This window comes from Chaetodon auriga, chromosome 5, assembly GCF_051107435.1.
Source record: "Chaetodon auriga isolate fChaAug3 chromosome 5, fChaAug3.hap1, whole genome shotgun sequence".
NCBI lineage: Eukaryota > Metazoa > Chordata > Actinopteri > Chaetodontiformes > Chaetodontidae > Chaetodon > Chaetodon auriga.
Genome location: NC_135078.1, coordinates 528,452 through 547,776, shown reverse-complemented (window position 1 = coordinate 547,776; position 19,325 = coordinate 528,452). Strand labels below are relative to the sequence as shown.

The following is a 19,325-nucleotide window of genomic DNA, read 5'->3' as shown; positions in this document are numbered from 1 at the left end:
TGTTGGGACTCACCTTACTTGTGGGGACAAAATACAGGTCCCCACAATTTAGATCTTTACGTTTTAGGGTAAAGACTGAGGATAGGGTTACAGTTTAGGGTTAGGAATAGGTAAATAGTGGTTATGGTTAGGTTTGGGTGAAAGCGCAGTGCTCTTGGGGGGGCACTGCGAGGGGCACGGGCTCTCAGGGGTTAGGGTTAGGAGAAGTCTCCAGGAAATGAATGTAAGTCTATGTAATGTCTCCACAAGTGATGAAAACCCCCTTGTATGTGTCTGTGTGTCTGTGTATCTGTGTTTGCGTGCACGCGTGCATGTGCGCATGTGTGCATTTCAGTTTTTTCACAAGACGTTTCACTTATATAAAATAAGGTTTCAAGGAAGCTCTCTAGTCTCTGTGTCTAGTGCTGAGGCCAGATTTATAAACAATGCTTGTGCACAAAATCCATTCATATATCATTTTCACTACGTAGCTAGTATTTATTTACGATGAGAATGTGCCCACCACATGGATACTTCAGAGCAGCTTACACATGGCTTTGTAGAGTGAGCTGAGGGGGTCGTGAGGAAGTAGAGAAATAATTGATTCCTGTGCCAACATTTGATGATGGTAACAATTGAGATATCCCTGTTGATGGTTGGTCACAGCTAAATGTGATGCATTAATGATAAACAATGCTATAAGTAGCCACAACTGTGTGTAATGGTTGTGTGTCATGACCACTGTTGTGGCATTGTCGGAGGAGTTCACTGATACGACAAAGACAATATATGAAACTGTCCCTTTACTTTCATATCTTTTTTGGTGATAGGTCTGCATACAGGTGGAGCAGACAGAAATATTGTGGTATGCAAAAAACATCAGATAAGAAATAATTCAGAAAATGGGTTTAAATTCTCACTTAACTTATCTGTTGCATTGTAGGATGGTCATTAAAATCACCATCAAACAAATTTAGTATAATCTCAGGGGAAAATTCATATTGTATATGTTAGATTTTCAGTGTGAACACACTACATCCTAAATCCTGCTTAAAATTGGTCTGTGCAGTATAGAATTGAGACACAGTCACAGACATTATATCATCATGTACATAGTGCACAGATTGATAAAGAGTAGCTCACGGCATTAGATTAGGTCACTTCAAATTAATTGTAATGTGAAGTTACAAATGGTGTATTAAAAAAAGACCAAAAAAGTAGGTAATGTATAAGACATGAATAGTATGTCAAAAATGTTACATGTCACTTACAAGTTTCACAGCTGTAGGTATGCTTTACAAGCATACTGGGGAGCATCTGGGCATATTAAAGAACTAAATAAACTTCTTAGACACTAAAACACCAAACAGAGGGTAACCGTCAAACTGAAGGGTGGTCTGAGCTCTCCTCCTGATTCCTCCAAAACATTTTTCAGTGAATCAGGGGTAAAGCCAGTTGTAGAACCAACCTTTTTAATAAACATATTAATTCGGTTCCTGTCATTGGCAGTAATGCTGTTACCATACAATATATACCATACCAGATGACTGCGAACATATAAGAACATTTAACAAAAACTTGCAAGCCTTTTTGAACATCGATTATCATTGTCTGACTAGTTCAGTTTCATATCAATATGAACCCCTTGATATTTATCAGAGTTTCAACCTTATGTTGTTCAGAATTAAAAAATGTGATAAGAATTGGTAATGCTGCTCTTCCCTTTTTTAAATTTCATTAACTATCTCATTCATCTTACCAATTCAGTTCAAGAGATTAACATCACACCAGCTGACAAATCAACCTGGTCTCTGTAGGACTGCTCTTCACCATTAAGTATTGTGTGAAGATAGTGTGAATAGGATCTAAAAATACTTCTTATGTTTATATTTGTTTTATTAAATGATCATCCATGTCAGTGCTTGTCAGTCAGCTGCTGTAGTGAATGAATTGATTGATTCTCTCCATAGTCTATGGCTGACAAACACCAATCAGGGTTTAAACTGTTTCCTTGTCCACAGATGGCCAGATGTGTATCTGGGACTGACCACCATGGGCCAGAACATGTCCATCCCCAACCTACAGAGAGCCCTCAGCCATGCCTTGGGTGCAGGTTCACCAGGCACTACCTCCAGCAGTGCATCAGGGTTTAATAAGCCTGTGGTCACAGCAGAGCTGATGGTCCACCCAGGTTACCCTAGTCACCCCCAGGAAGGAGGCTGTGGAGAGGGTCCAGATGACTTCTCCAAGTCAGCTGACAGGCAACATGAGCTGAGCATGCTCAAAGACCCATCTCTGCTGGCCCTCTACAGCCAGAAGAGAGTGCAGCTCTGTGCCTTCAAAGACCTTTGAGTAATGTTGCCTAAAAATGACATGTATACTGTAGAGAGCCAAAGTGAAAACCAATTTCCCTGGTTCTGTTCCAGAATTAAAAACAAACAAACAACAAATTTAAAGTTGCAATGATAATTGTAATAATACAAAATGGATAAATCCACTGTACAACATAATACTAATTGACAATATTTGATGTAAGTCACTCCATATATCTAGAAAGGGATGGGAAATTTTTGACAGCAAAACATATTGATGTTTACTGTATTTTTCATTTTTAACTTTTCCATAAGCCCAAAGCAGGTTATGGACACAACAGATAGAAGCTTCTCAAGTGGAAAGTTTAAGGATGGGGTTGTCTCTCTGAATGGCACATTTTCACTTTTTGGCTGGACTGAAGCAAAGCAGAGCTAGCCCTGTAGACATGAAATTCAGTTAAATTCAATTTTATTTGTACAGTGCTAAATCACAACAGAAGTTGTCTCAGGACACTTTCCATATCGAGCAGAACCATACTCTTTAATGTACAGGGAACCAACAATTCTCCCATGGGCAAGCACTTGGTGACAGCAGCAAGGAAAAACTTACAGGCAGAATCCTTGAGCAGAGCCAGGCTCAGGGTGGGCGGCCATCTGCCTCAACCAATCTGTCCCTAACTTACTGAGTGTGAGAACTTACATGATTGGTTCATCAAGTTCTGGAGCTTCCTCACTGGCTGTTGTTCCTTCAAAGTTAATAGGCACAAACAGTCCTGAACAGCAGGTGCGGCGTTAAGGCTGGGCCTGACGGGCCTGGGCCCACCCACTTGTACAACTGGCCCACCCTAAATGACTTGGAGAATTTTCTTAACATTTATTTTTAATGATTAAAATCAGCATTTTAATGAAACCCTTTAAACAAAAACGTTTACATTTGAGAGAAAAAAAAAATACAACACTTTTTTGGCTATTATCACGTGAGGGCTAGTCCAGTCACAGTGGGCCATCATTGGTCACCCTAGACATGTTACGCTCACACACGCACGTCACAATCTGGTGGTTGTTTTGCAAAAAATGGTGACTGAGAAGGGCAGTGGATTCTATATTGTAGGCGCAGGCTGCTACAGTTGAATGAATGAATGAATGCATCGCTATGGCACAACAGTTTCGTGCATTTTTAGTCAGGCTTTCGCCCTTTGTTTTATGTTGAATACAGTAACATGTCATTTTCCAACTATGTAGAAGCGGTGTATTTAGGAAATCATATCATTGCTTTTTTTATATACCTGCAAATGCATTTCCCATTGAAATTAGAACTTGGAGAAAATGTACACAATATGGGAGGTAGAGCTAAATACTCCTGCCTGACTTGTCTGTCTTCAGATTACCTTCATAGACAGTTAAGGTCATGAATGAACAGCGCAGCGCACTGCAGTCTCTCTCCTGTTAAAAGTCATTGTAGCTCACCCAGTACTCTGATCGCTCTGTTTCTCCCTCTCCTTGCAATCAATTTAAAGAGTAATCCAGTCAGATCAAACAAAAATGAATTAACAGACATTAAAATGTCTGTTTTGTAATGAATTGATGTATTGATCCACTTGATCCATAGTGAAAATATAGATAATGAGATAAGCCGTGTGTGCCACGTGTAATAAATACAAACTGCTGTGGTAAAATAATAAGCTATGGCATTGAAAATGTTTTTAAAAAATTTTTTGAACATGTCATAACCAGCTAAATATACTAGTTACCCTCCACAGCATGATACCAGTCATTTTTGTTTAAGTGAGACTACCAGTTGGAAACAGTGTTACCTTCTGTAATTAAGAGGCCCACCCAAACTAACTGCGTCCCACCCAAAATTGAAATCCTGGCGCCATGCCTGCTGAACAGTATTATCATTACTATTTGTCACTTGGATCTGTGTATCATTCATTCATTCAATGACAAAAAAAAAAAGGAACGTGCTTTTTTTAGTTTTTGTATACTTTAGAAAAGCAAAATGACTGTGTTTTCTTGTTTTCATCTTGAAATGGGTAATCTAATAAAGAAAAACCAAAATCCAAAAAACAAGACAATTCTGTGATTTTGTTTTATACTAGGGCTACATCTAACAGCATTTTTATAATTGATTATAATGTCTGTTATTACTTTGATTGATTGAATTTTTATTCAGCTAAAGCTGCTAAATTTTAGTACTTCCAGCATTTTATTGTAAAAACATTCCTTGTCTTCTAGTAAAATGCTCTTTCAAACAACTTGGCAAGACAAATACAGACAAGGCAACTGCAAGTAAAAAAGAAAAGAAATTAAATAAATGGACTTTGGGGATGCTGCAATGCACTGACAATTCAAGGGAAATAAGTTTCTGTTACGAAAAAATAAAGGCTCACTTTAGACTATCTCCGACAAATGACACAAAATATTCAAAAAATGGCATATCCTTACTTCTCATCTTCCTCGCCTTATTTCAGCAAAGTGTCAAATCTGCTATCTGTCGCAAACTGTAGTGGACAAATGCACTACAGGTTAATTTAAAAACAAATGTAATGGGCAGAAATACCTTTGGTTTTGTTTCCCTCCATTTTGTGATGGATCAAGCTTTATCAACAGTTAGCTCAGGGGCCCAGCTACATTGATTCATCACAAAACGAGAGAAACAGAGAGAAAACAACAGTGTCTCTGTTCATTACATTTGCGCCTGTAATCATCAGTGTACACCTTGCAGGAGCACACAGACTAAAAAAAAAGTTGTTGTTTTTATTTATATTTAAAATTGATATATGTTTTCAGGAATTTGAAACAATAACAAGGTTCATCAGTGGTGACAGACAGACAGTCTGTTGTAAATATACAATATAAATTAATCTAAATATAAGTGGACACAAGGTTTCCCACATTAAGCCCCATGAGTGAAGCAATTTTTCACCCTCACTGATAAGTTTGTAAGCATGGGAGTTATGTATATGTATATGTACATATACATACTCTGTTGCTCATAAAGTTGGAATAAAATATTTTTCTTTATTTAAATTCTTCAGCCTCGTTCAGTTTAACGGGAAACAGTTCATGCATATGAATGTTCAATATTGCTGTTTCAAATGCCACACAGTCACTAATATCGAGTACGGATCAGTGCATTAAGACGTTGTGGCATACCATCCACAAGTTTGTTGACGTTGTCAGTGGCCTGGGCTAAGCTGGCCATTGCATCTGCTGCACCCCCTCTAGATCAAGATATTCTCTCACTGCAGCTGCCCTATGTGCTCTACCGTTGTTGTCTTGCGGACAAAAGTTGTTCCAATAACCCGTCTTGCATGTGGGAGGCAATGGCTCTCCAGGATGTCTCTGTACACAACGCCATTGACGTTTCCATCCAGCACCACCAATGGTGTCCTTCCTCTATAATGAATACCAGCCCATACCTTCACTGAGCCACCACCAGCTTGAGAGGTTTGCTGAATGCAGCCATCGCGAAAGTAGTCGCCACCTAAACGCCAAACCTGTTGTCTTCCATCTGTATGATTAAGGATATAGCGGCTCTTGTCCGTAAAGATAACATGTCACCAGTGCCCAAGCTGTAATCTTATGTGCTCCCTAGCCTAGCAAAGTCCAGCAACTCTGTGTTGAACAGTTAGGCGTGGACACTTGGTCATTCTTCTTGCTCAGTAACTTATCCATTCCGAATGACATCCCGATGTCATTGCTGTGTATCCTGGTGAGGTGAGTGAGGGAGTCAATGTCACGCTCACTCTTGGCATACAGCTTGATGTCATCCATGTAGAGGAGATGGCTGATTCTTGTCTGACTTTGGAATCGGTATCCAAAGCCACTCTTGGTGATGATCTGGCTGAGTGGGTTTAGGCCTATGCAGAACAGCAGGGGAGACAGGGCATCTCCTTGGTATATACCACATTTGATGCTCACTTCTCACTTCTTTGGCTGTGAGTTGGCTTCCAGAGTTGTCTTCCACAACCCCATTGAGTTCTTGATGAAGGTTCTAAGTGTCCTGTCGATCTTATACAGGTCTAGGCACTCCATGTGTGTGGCATCGAGTCATAGGCCTTCTTGTAGTCCATCCAGGCAGTGCACAGGTTGGTACTTCTGGTCTTACAGTCCTGGGTGACTGCCCTGTCAACCGGTAGTTGGTGTTTGGCTCCTCTGGTGTTGTTGCCAATTCCTTTCTGTGCTCTACTCATGTACTGATCCATGTGCCTGCTCATCTTAGCCGCTATGATGCCTGACAGGAGCTTCCATGTTGTACTCAGGCAGATTATAGGCCGTAGCCGTAGCATCTTGGTACCATGGATGAGGCACATTGTACTGCATCAATCTCTAATTGCAACAGTAGGTTGTTCTTACGGATATTAGAGCACTGGGTCTCAAGTTGCTTTGCAGTCTTCATGGATGTGGGGTTTCGAAGCATCCATAGGTCCCACATCCTCTTCACATACCCTCTCTCATGGGGGTTGCTGGTGTCGTATCATTCCAGCAGTGTTTTTTTCTCTGTCCTGCTGCATGTATGTCGTGTTCCAGAAGCCAACTTCTCGTTAGTGTGTCCTGGTCCCCCAACACCTAACGCGGACCTTGTTGGACCGGGTGACGTCCGAGCCGGTATGGCTTTATCTGTTTTTGTTGCTCTCATCCGAGGTGTAGGCATCTAACTGCAAAGGGTCTTGCCTAAGGACCCACCTGGTCCCTAAGTGGGATTCGAAGTTCGAAGTATTCGAAGTATTCAGTTTAGGCTACTGACTGCCACACGGGAGGGCAGTGTTCGAATCCCGCTTAGGACAATATATCCAGGTGGCAGTGGCGGAGCTACATGGTGGCCAGTGGTGGCCAGTGGTGGCCGTGGCCACCATTGGCCACCCCACTGGCCACCCCCACGGCTGGGGGATAATTTTGACAAACGCGGCTCTGTGGTGCAGAACATTAGTTCCGCCTAACCGCCGTTTCCGCTCGGACGCATTTCACTGCTGCACACAACTTTCCGCGGGATGAGAGCAGAAGAGAGCTGCCTATTGTTTGGAGGAGCTGTCATTAAAACCGCGTTTCGCATGAACTGCAAGCGGTAGGTACATTTTCCATGATTACTTTGGTCAGTTCTGGTTCAAGTTTTCTCACTTTCTTGACTTTGACTTAAGTTCTGAAGCGTTTCAGACACAGACATCTGGTAGTCTCTCGGTGGTAGCAAGATAGTGGAGAGCCTCCGCCCTCACGTACATTACGTTGTGTGTGTGTGTTCCGTGATTTTTGAAACGAGTCCTCCTGTTACAAAATTAAACATCCATTTATCATTGTCTGTAGCAGCATGAGTGGGCATGTAAACACTCATCCAGTCATGTGGTTAATGTATTTTGGTGTTCTCTACCTGTCAGGCGAAATGAAAAGAAAAATTACTGCCTACTTCAGCAAGTGTAGTAAAAAAATTGAGAAGGATGAAAGAAGGGACAGTGAGGTCAGGCAGGATGAGAGAGGAGAAGTCAGAGAAGAAAGAAGATCCACAGGTACAGCACACTGTGACTGTCTGCTTATGTGTATAGGTTACTGCCTTCTGCAGACAATCACCTATGTGTTATGTTATGATGCTTAATGTACCTGTCTGTACTTTATGACAGTTTCAACATTTGTGTTTCAGAAAATGTCACCACAGAACCCACTCAGGGCTCATCACAAGGTAGGTAGTATGCCCACCGCCACCATTTACTTTTTGTATTGTAATTAGTCATTGCATTCCAAGTAACAATGCTAGGTAAGTGTAGTATAATCTAAACCTGACATGACCAAATACTACTATTAATATTTTATGTCGTGTTTTTCTGACAACAGACTGGACCCTCCGCAGCGGGAGATGGTGAACAACCCTAGGGTGACTGGGCTTCCTGCAGGTATATAAATTAGGAATGTAACTAACGATCAATTTAATAATTAATTAATCTGTGGATTTTTTTAAAAGTTAAATCAGCAGTTTTAATTTCCATCTCTTTATTTAAGACCAAAACATTATTTCAAAATGACAAAAAAGTGCACAAATCTCAGGCTGCTGCTTGAACATTCCTGAGCAGTTAATAAATTAATTCATTCATTCATCCTCTATACCCGCATATCCCTTTCGGGGTTGCGGGGGGCTGGAGCCTATCCCAGCTAGCAATGGGCGAGAGGCGGGGTACACCCTGAACCGGTCGCCAGCCGATCGCAGGGCAACATAGACAGACACACAGACAGACAACCATTCACACTCACACCTATGGACAATTTAGAGTCACCAATTAACCTAATGAGCATGTTTTTGGTCTGTGGGAGGAAGCCGGAGTGCCCGGAGAAAACCCCACGGGAAGAACATGCAAACACACACATAGAAAGGCCCTGCCCAACCCAGGGATCGAACCAGCGACCTCCTTGCTGTGAGGCACGCGCCGCACGTGCCACTTCAGTTAATAAATTATTTATAAAAATAGTTAAAGAAAAAACATTGTGATGCACAGCATCAACAGCTAAATGTTGATGGCAAATAATTTTAACTCCTAACAGGCCATGAACTAACATAAAACTAACTGTTAAAAGGATTTGTTTCAATATTAAAACTTGTTCTTTACACGTATGTTACAAACTATGTAAAAGGGATCTTAAATGACACTATCACACAGACTCTCACATTCACAGATGCACACTCACAGACTCATGCTCAGACTCACACACCAGACACACGCTAAGACTTTACTCTTGCTTCCTTCCGCTGTTTGAATATACCAGGGCTATATTGGCACTCTCTACTTTTCTTCTATGGTGTTTTATGGCAGTTTGCAACAAATACATATAGACATTGATCTATGTATATAGAAATGTTTGATGACATGGTTGAATGTCTTATAGTGTTTTTTCTTGTTTTAGACATCTCCAGATCAAGGGACGATGCACCTGTCCAGCCACGACTAAAGGTTTTCCCAAGGCCACCTTTGGAGACAGGCGAAGAAATTTCAATGCCTTGTGGTACACTCAGCACACATGGATTGAGTACTTCCAGTGCAGAGATGCAAAGATGCTGATTATTGTTACGCCTGTAGACACTTTAGCCTTCCAAACACAGATAACACTTTCACAGATGCAGGCTACAAAAACTGGAAGAAGGCCATGTTCACGGATGGAGGCTTTGCTGCTCATGCCAAATCTGAGGTGCATGTCAATGCCATGTCAGCTTGGAAAGATTTTGAGAAAATTGGTATGTTATTGTTAACTGCCACACAGAATATACTACAAAGAGGCCACAGGGAGACTGAAAGTGATGACAACCAAGGAAACTTTCTAGCTATTTTAGAACTCCTTGCACAGCATGACACGTTGTTGAAAAAAATTAAATGGGCTGCATAATGCCAAATGCACTTCACATCAGATCCAAAATGAAGTTCTGGATGCGTTAGCAGAAATGGTGCGCTCCACCACTATAATTGAAGTGAAAGAGAGTGAGGTCTTTGCCCTTTTAGCAAATGAGACCAAATATGTTGGAAAGACAGAACAGATGTCTTTTGTACTCAGGCACTACTATTGTGGTGAGGTGAAGGAGAGCTTTTTGCACTTTGAGGCTTTAGGACAGCTTGATGCTGCTGCTTTGACCGAGAGGATAATAAATATACTTGAGCGCCATGGCCTGGAATACAAAGAAAGTCTAGTTGGACAGGCATACGACGGGGCGTCTGTTATGGGGGGGAAAACACTGGCATTCAGGCTTGCCTGAAGGAGTTGGCAAACAAAGCCTTCTATGTACGTTGTAATGCCCACTGTTTAAATTTAGTGCTTGTGGACACTGTGAAAATCATCACTGAGGTTGAAAATTTCTTTACTATGGTGCAGAAGTTGTACAATTTCACGTCAGGTTCATATGTTCACCCAAAATGGCTGGCTGTGCAGAAACGATTGTATGAAGGAAAACCAACAAAGGAACTACAAAAATGAAGTGACACACAATGGGCCTGTCGACAGAAGGCATGTCAAACTATTCTTGATAGGCTCCCAGCCATCATCTGTCTCCTTGAGGAGTTACAGCTAAATGAAACTGGTGACCGATCAGTGGAGGCACGAAGCCTGCCGGCAATATTAGATGAACAGTTTGTTGTACTCCTGGTCATAATCACCAAGCTTTCTGGTGAGGTTAAAGGCCTGTCAGAAGCACTCTAGTGCCAAAACCTAGATTTAGGTCTAGCCGTGGATTTGGTTGAGGCACTGGTGCATAATCTGCACATCTTCAGAAATGAAGAGCACTTTGATGAGCTGTGGAGGATAGGATTGTCACTGATGTAGCACAACAGTGCAACATACAAATAGAGCCCATGAAAAGAAAAACACTGCTCAATCAAAGACTTGACACATACACACATCCACCCTTGGTAGGTGTTCTGAAAAAAATAAGAAAACTTTCAGAACTGGGATTTTTTTACCAAACCATTGATGTGATGCTGAGTGAGATTGAGAGGAGGTTTTTGAAGCCAAACTGTGCAGTAATGCTTGGTATTGAAGCCCTAAACCCCAAAAGCAACACATTCTGTGATGAGGAAGCACTGATGCCATTTGCAGCCCTTCATGACTGCAATACAGATGATCTGTCACATGAGCTACATCAAGAGGATACTGGATAGAAAAATCCAAGCAGGCATTGAAAAGCCCGCAAGCATACTGGATGTGACAAAATTCCTTGAGCCATGTTGTGAAGCTTTTCATGAGTTGTTCAGGCGGTATAAAATTGCTGTCACAATCCCTGTGAGCACAGCTCCATGTGAGAGAAGTTTCTCTGCACTTAATTAAGACGTATTTGAGATCCACAATGGGTGACAGCAGATTGAGCAACTTGGGTGTACTAAGTGTAGAGGCAAGACGTGCAAAATCCCTAAACTTGGATGACTTTGTGAATCACTTTGCCCACTCTAACCGCAGAATACAACTTTCATAGGATTGTGGCTTACAATTATCATTTGCCAATGTGTAATGGTGAATGTCAGCCTATGTTGGTGCCCCTGAAAGACATGCATAGCCAGGGCAAGCACACACACAGACAGGCACAGAGACAGACACACGCAAAATGCACACATGGATTTATTTGTGTTGCTATTTCACCTCTGCCCAAAGTAAAGTGGATTTCATAGCTTTTGTTCTGAACTCCATGAGAGTTTATATGTTTTTGTTGATTAATGTATACTATCTTTTACAGATAAATAAATGTATACATTTATTTATGACTTCATGATTGACATGGATTTTGTTCTTGGGGAAACAAGACACTAAAAGAAGAAATTTAATGTATCAATCTAGGACAGTAGGAACAAGCTGATATAAGTTTATTAATATTTACATTTGTGAAGATTTCCCATTAACAATCTAATTCATAGGAATGGTGACAGGCCTACTACTTAGGCAAGACCCTTTGCAGTTAGATGCCTACACCTCGGATGTGAGCAACAAAAACAGATAAAGCCATACCGGCTCGGAAGTCGCCCGGTCCAACAAGGTCCACGTTAGGTGTTGGGGGACACCCTAACGAGAAGTTGGCTACTGGAACTTGACATACATGGAGCAGGACAGAGAACAAAACATTGCTGGAATGAAACTATGCCAGCAACCCCAGTGAGAGAGGGTATGTGAAGAGGATGTGGGAGACATCCATGAAGACTGCAAAGCAACTTGTGACCCAGTGCTCTAATATTTGTAAGAACAACCTACAATTAGAGATTGATGCGGTACAATGTTCCTCATCCATGGTACAAAGATGCTATGGCAAGGGGGAGCCAGGACGACAGGTCAGTGCAGGGATGACATCTGCATCCCCGAATAATGAGCACAGACACCCTGAACACAAGGGCAGCTGACCTGAGAGAACAGATAACAGAATCCTGGGGGAACACAACTACCTACCTGCCAAGGCTAAGAGACAAAGTACCAGATAATCTCTACTGGAAGATGTGAACATGGCACTGATGACTATATCCACAGAAACCATCACCGAGATCAATCAACTGATGTATGTAGCGGCAACAGTCACCCTGCGCATGCTAAGCTACAAGATGAACAGCAGTAGCCGGAAGGAGCAGGGGAATCCTCCATGGAAAAGGAGACTGGAAGATCACGGCAACAAGGAAGGAGGTTAGCTTGCTAACTGAGCTACAGAAAGGTGTAAAGATCAGGAGGGAAAAGACCCAGAGCTCTACTGGAAGAGTATCTAGGAGAAGGAGGCATCGCATAACACCAATGCCCAGTGGTTGCTCGAATTGAAAGCAGACCACAGTAGCCTCCCAGAACAGGAACCAGTAGAAATTACCACTGCAGACATCCAAGAAAGAGTGTCTAAGATGAAGAGCTGGACAGCACCTGGGCTCGACATGATCCATGCCTACTGGCTCAAAAAGCTAACCGCACTCCATGAACGACTGGCGACACAGATGAATCAGCTGCTAAGATTGGGAACCCACCCAGAGTGGCTGACCCAAGGCCGCACAGTCCTCATCATGAAGGACCCACAGAAGGGCCTGGTACCATCCAACTACCGGCCTATAATCTGCTTGAGTACAACATGGAAGATCCTGTCAGGCATCATAGCGGCAAGATGAGCAAGCACATGGATCAGTACATGAGTAGAGCACAGAAAGGAATTGGCAACAACACCAGAGGAACCAAACACCAACTACTGGTTGACAGGGCAGTCACCCAGGATTGTAAGACCAGAAGTACCAACCTGTGCACTGCCTGGATGGACTACAAGAAGGCCTATGACTCGATGCCACACACATGGATACTGGAGTGCCTAGACCTGTATAAGATCAACAGGTCACTGAGTGCCTGGGGCTGTGGAAGACAATTCTGGAAGCCAACTCACAGCCAATTGCAGAAGTGAGCATCAAATGTGGTATATACCAAGGAGATGCCCTGTCCCCCCTGCTGTTCTGCATAGGCCTAAACCCCCTCAGCCAGATCATCACCAAGAGTGGCTTTGGATACCGATTCCGAAGTCAGACAAGAATCAGCCATCTCCTCTACATGGATGTCATTCGGACTCGATAAGTGTGGACGGATGGTGTGCAGAAGAGGGAAGATGATCGCCACTGAAGGGGTTGAACTACCTGAAGGCAACATAGCAGATGTTCAGGACAGCTACAAATACCTAAGGATCCAAAAGGCAAATGGCAATCATGAAGGGGCAACACAGAGAACAGCCACAGCCAAATACCGTCCTGAAGAATCAGCTGAATGGCAAGAACAAGATCCAGGCAATAAACACCTACGCCCTGCCAGTAATCAGATACGCTGCTGGTATAATATCCTGGCCACTAGAAGAAATGGAAGCCACTGATATCAAGACAAGGAAGCTCCTTACGATGCATGGAAGGTTTTACCCTAAGTCCTGTGTCCTGAGGCTATATACTGAGCGGAAGACAGGAGGCTGCGGACTAGTGAGCGTCAGAGCCACTATCCAGGAGGAAACAGCAAGCCTCTGGGAGTACATCAGGAAGATAACCCCCAATGATGACCTGCTGAGTGGCAGCAGGCAGCAGAAGCTCAGTAAGGAGGAACCAGAAGGCTTGGCATGGACAGACAAGCCCCTGCATGGCATCGACAGCTTGCGGAAGTGGCTGACATAACGAAAACATACCAGTGGCTGGAAAAGACTGGACTAAAAGACAGCACAGGCACTGATCATGGCCGCACAAGAGCAAGCCTTGAACACAAGGTCAATAGAGGCTGGGATCTACCACAGCAGACAAGACCCCAGGTGCAGGCTGTGCAAAGATGCCCCTGAGACAATCCAGCACATAACAGTGGGGTGTAAGATGCTGGCAGGGAAGGCATACATGGAGCGCCATAACCAGGTGGCTAGCATCGTACACAGGAACATCTGTGCCATTTATGGGCTGGGGGTCCCAGGATCAAGGTAAAAGACGCCTCCAAAGGTGATCCAGAACGACCGAGCCAAGATCCTGTGGGACTTCCAGTTCCAGACAGACAAACTAGTGATGGCGAACCAACCAGACATAGTGGTGGTAGACAAAGAATAGAAGACAGTCACAGTGGTGGATGTAGCGATCCCAAGTGACAGTAACATCAGGAAGAAAGAGCACGAGAAGCTGGAGAAATACCAGGGTCTCAAGGAGGAGATGGAGAAGGTGTGGGGCATAAAGGCAAAAGTGGTCCCAGTAGTGATCGGGGTGCTTGAACGGTAACCCCCAAACTGGGAGAATGGCTCCAGCAGATACCAGGAAGAACATCTGAGGTCTCTGTCCAGAAGAGCGCACTCCTGGGAACAGCCAAGATCCTGCGCAGAACCCCCAAGCTCCCAGGCCTCTGGGAGAGGACCCGAGCTTGAAGGAGGCACAATACCGCGGGACAAGAAGGGGATTATTATATATACACGCACACAGACATATATAGATATATAGATATATATATAGATCAGTGGTTCCCAAATGGTGTGCCGCGGTACACCGGTGTGCCGTGAGACAAGTGCAGGTGTGCCGTGGGATTTTGGGACAACCATATATTATTATTGCAATATACAATTACAGAAAAGTAATTATTTTTTTAATTTACTATTGGCCTATCACTACTTTGTATGCACTCATTTCATAATACAGAGGCAAACTCACAATTCTTAAACAAAAAAAAAACCTCTCAAACAGAACTCCATATTTCGCTGATCACGCAGTTGCGCAGGTGGGAATTATATGACTGTCACACATCCAACGTAAACACACATAACGAGAGGGAAAATGGAGCGCTTTCTTGTGCGGAGCAAACCACCAACCACCAGTGCAGAGACTGCCGACAACCCACCGAAAGAAACGAGAAAAAAAACTGTCAACAGACAGTATCATGACAGTTACCTGTCTTATGGCTTCAGTTGGACCGGGGATGCCAACACTCCTCAGCCCGAGTGCGTCCTCTGTCGGGAGAAGTTAGCTAATGCTAATATGATTCCCAGTAAGCTGAAGAGGCACTTGGAAACCAAACATCCCTCCCATGTTGACAGAAACTTGGCCTGCTTCAAAAGAGCGCGGGATCTGAACCAGAGGCAGCAAGACCATTTGTTGGATTGTGTGAAAGTGTCTGAAAAGGCGATGGAGGCTAGTTACATGCTAGCGGAGCTTATTGCAAAGCAGAAGAAACCTCACACAATAGCGGAGACACTCATCCTCCCCGCTTGCAAAAAAATTGCAGGTGTCATGCTGGGTCCAGATGCCGCAAAAGAGCTATCCAAAGTGCCGTCGTCCGAAAATACAATCAAAAGAAGAATGGACGACATGTCGGAGGACATTGAGCAACATTTGACAGAGAAACTGCAGGCGAGCAGCAGATTTTCTCTCCAAATAGACGAGTCTACTGGCATTAGTGGGGCTGCCCAACTCCTGGCAAACGTCAGATATGTTGATGGAGACTATCAAAGAGACTTTTTTCTTCTGCAAAGAAATGGAAAGCCATACTACGGGAGAAGAAATATTCAGGGTAACTAATGACTATTTAAAAGAGAACAATCTGACCTGGGATATGTGCGTCACAGATGCACAGATGGTGCGGCATGCATGACGGGGAGAGTGAAAGGATTTATTGCTAATGTGAAAGTACAAAACCCACATATTGTGACAAACCACTGCATTTTGCATCGAGAGGCATTAGTTGCCAAAACCATGCCCCCGGAGTTGACTGGGGTGCTGGATCAGGCTGTGCAGATGGTGAATTTCATCAAATCAAGGCCCCTGAAATCTCGCCTCTTCTCCCAGCTGTGCGCGGAGATGGGAGCCGACCACCAAAGCCTGATCCTTCACACAGAGGTACGTTGGCTGTCACGGGGAAAAGTCCTGTCCCGTCTTTATGAGCTTCGGGAAGAGCTTTTGGAATTTTCACGTGAACACGCTGTCCCACATAAGGACAAGCTCACGGATGAGAGGTGGTGCGCCAGGCTGGCTTACCTTGACGACATATTTGGGCATCTCAACGAGTTAAACGCCAAGCTTCAGGGCAGGAATGAAAACATTTTATCATCCATGGACAAGATTCGGGGGTTTATGGGCAAACTTATCCTGTGGCGCGAGGCTTTGGAACAGGGCTCCATGGACATGTTCCCGCTGGCATCAGCTGCGCCACAGGCAGCTAGGGAGCGCGCTGTATATGCCGAACACCTTCAGGCCTTAAAAGAGAGGTTTGAGCGCTATTTTCCACGTGTGGCTGACATCGAGGACTATGACTGGATCCGAGACCCATTCAACCAGGAATCCTCAACAGAAAAGCTCACTATGAAAGAGAGAGAGGAGTGCGCAGAGCTCCATGCGGATCGCACACTGAAACTCAAATTTAGTGAGCTCCCACTGGATCAGTTTTGGTTGGCTTCTGCATCAGAGTACCCAAACATCTACCACCACGCGATTGAGCAACTTCTTCTTTTCCCCACTACTTACTTGTGTGAGTTGGCGTTCTCTACTCTGGTTTACATGAAGAACAACAGGAGGTCACGGCTCTCTGTTGAACAGGACTTGCGAGTGGCCCTCTCCTCAGTGCCACCAAGGATTAAAAAAATCTGCGCGCACCGACAGGCACATGTGTCTCACTAATTTGTAAGTAGGCAAAATATTTACAATAGCACACGCTTCAGTGCTGATACAAAATGTTACATTTATAATTTGTAGTTCAGGACAATGGACAGTGCAGCTTCCTTGCACTGACAGTTCTTTGTGCTTAATTTCTGCTGAGTTTTCTTTGCCTCGTATTCAATTTTGTGACATGTCTGGGTGTGTTGCTACTTTGATGAAGCCTAAATTGATGAAGTTTCAAATTAATTGTTGAAATATTTCATTTATAAATATTTCATGAGAAATAGAGTTGTCTTTGTCATATTTTATTTGGTATTAGTAAACAATTATGCACATTTACAGATATTTTTCATGATATGAGTGATAACACGTGTTATAAAGGCTATTTGGCACAATAGGTGTGCCTTGAGATTTTTACTTGTCCTTTGGTGTGCCTTGGGCACAAAAAGTTTGGGAACCAATGATATAGATACACACACATACACACATATGTATATACACACACGTGTGCGCACACACACATATATGTAAACGAACACACACACACACACACACACACATATACTGTATATTTATATATATATATCCCCCTTCTCCCCTTCTCGCCCCACCTGAGGCGGTATTGTGCCTCCTTCAAGCTCGGGTCCTCTACCAGAGGCCTGGGAGCTTGCTCAGGATCTTGGCTGTTCCCAGGAGTGTGTGTGTGTACACATCTGTATACACACACACACACACACACACACACACACATATATATATATATATATATATATAATGGCAAATAACAAACTGAAATGACTAAATAGTCCTTTTTCACACATAATAACCAAAAAACTTAAACTGAAGATCAGCAGTGGTCTTCCTTCTGTCTCTAGTACTTAAAATCTTGAGGTGTCTGACATCTACTTCAGTAACTTTCGTTTCCAGCCTCTTCCTTGGCACATTTTTTAAGTACCAGGAATGCAAGTAAATAACTATAATTTGACAGATTAATCCAGAAATAATAATGTGCTTAACTATTTTTTTCAGGTTTTTTGTAAATCAGTAAATTTGAAAATTCATGGATAACAATAATAATTATATTTTAGCATTAAAAATATCATTTTGGTTAAAGAGCTTCTACATATTGGTGTAGTAACCATTTCAGAAACATAAAAAATGATTTTGGTAATTACCAATGCTGTTAATATTTAGGGCAGCTGTGGCTTATATATATACCTTATATAAACCTTATATATATACTCCTGAAGGTGTGCTGTGGTATCTGGCACCAAAATTTTGGCAGCAGATCCAATAAGTCCTGTAAGCTGCAAGGTGGGGCCTCCATAGATCGGACTTGTTTGTCCAGCACATCCCACAGATGCTTGAATGGTAGGGATGAGCGAGTACACCACCATCTGTATCTGTATCTGTTGAACCATCTAAATTATCTTTATCCATATCTGTTTCTCGGAGTGGGCGGGGCCTAAATTGGGCATGGTTTATGGGTGGGGCTTAAATCGGTACATTATTTTAAGTCTGAAATTGATATGGATTGAACAGAACTTGCTACTGTAGCAGAACTGGTCTGTAGCTGACCCTTCTCTCACCTCTTTGCATTGCTCAGGAGAAGTGTAGTGATAAAACAATCAGACTTTGAAGAGTTATTGACCATCTGGAAGGTTCACAGAAAGGTGTGAACCCAGGCAGAGACAGGATGTCTGGTTCACAGACCTCTTATCACACTCTTTCAGGGCAACAAGAGTCACTGACAACACTTTTACTTCTAATATACATTTGGTCAAGACGTTCTCATGGAGGTGCTAACTCTTTCTTGATAGCCCATGGGAGTGAAGGACAATAAAACTGCCTGGATGGACGAATGCCATGTCTCAAAGGAATCTTCAAACCAGATAATGCTGATGGGTTGTAAATTAAACATTCCTGAAGCAAACTGTTCTGTATGTCTGTGTGCCTTTTTGCTTAACCTACCAAATTAACCAAATCTCAATGTTTGATTTAACTGTAGATGTTATTACATTGCTCAGCTCGTGATCAGTACAATAACAATGCTTTCCTGGTTTTTCTAACTTACAGAACTGTGAATTAAACTATTTCAAAGGTTTTCTCTGAGTTTCTACCATGTAACCATACCGCCATCTAGAGGTTCGTAGCAGTTAGGTTGAATGTGCTTAGCGGATACATTTATTAATAAGTAACCGTAATAGCGATAATCATTTCGGCAAATATAGTCTGCCCTTCTTTATTCCTTCATCATATTAAAGTAGTTATACCCTTAATCATCATGTTTGTTAGGATTAGTATTAGGAAATGTTACCATGTTCATTGTTTAATGTTGTCGTTATTCATAAGAATTGTCTAACGCATGTAGCGAACGCGCATGTTGTTGTTGAAGTGCCATTGAAAATTGATCATTTAAAATATATTCGATTGACCATAGTGAGAAGCAGATGAGTCCCTCGTATGAATCATT

General features: G+C 42.8%; 2 protein-coding genes across 5 annotated transcripts in view; both read left to right on the top strand.

Moving 5' to 3' along the window:
- Positions 1-5,158, top strand: part of ydjc (YdjC chitooligosaccharide deacetylase homolog) — a 74,551-nt gene extending 69,393 nt beyond the window's left edge. For 3 of the 4 annotated variants that reach the window (XM_076730465.1, XM_076730464.1, XM_076730463.1), the window contains one exon: positions 2,001-5,157. In XM_076730465.1, coding sequence (XP_076586580.1) covers positions 2,001-2,331 — 331 coding nt within the window. In that variant the 3' untranslated portion in view covers positions 2,332-5,157. Of the gene's footprint in view, positions 1-2,000 lie in introns of all 4 variants that reach the window. The other variant, XM_076730466.1, reaches the window with a different exon arrangement.
- Positions 5,159-6,711: 1,553 nt separating this feature from the next.
- LOC143320638 (zinc finger BED domain-containing protein 5-like) lies at positions 6,712-17,451 on the top strand. The gene is made up of 3 exons (XM_076730467.1): positions 6,712-7,968; positions 8,121-8,179; positions 9,183-17,451. Exon 3 carries the CDS (start codon positions 15,848-15,850, stop codon positions 16,871-16,873), a length of 1,026 nt encoding a protein of 341 aa, XP_076586582.1. The 5' UTR covers positions 6,712-7,968; positions 8,121-8,179; positions 9,183-15,847; the 3' UTR covers positions 16,874-17,451.
- The last annotated feature ends 1,874 nt before the right edge of the window (positions 17,452-19,325 follow it).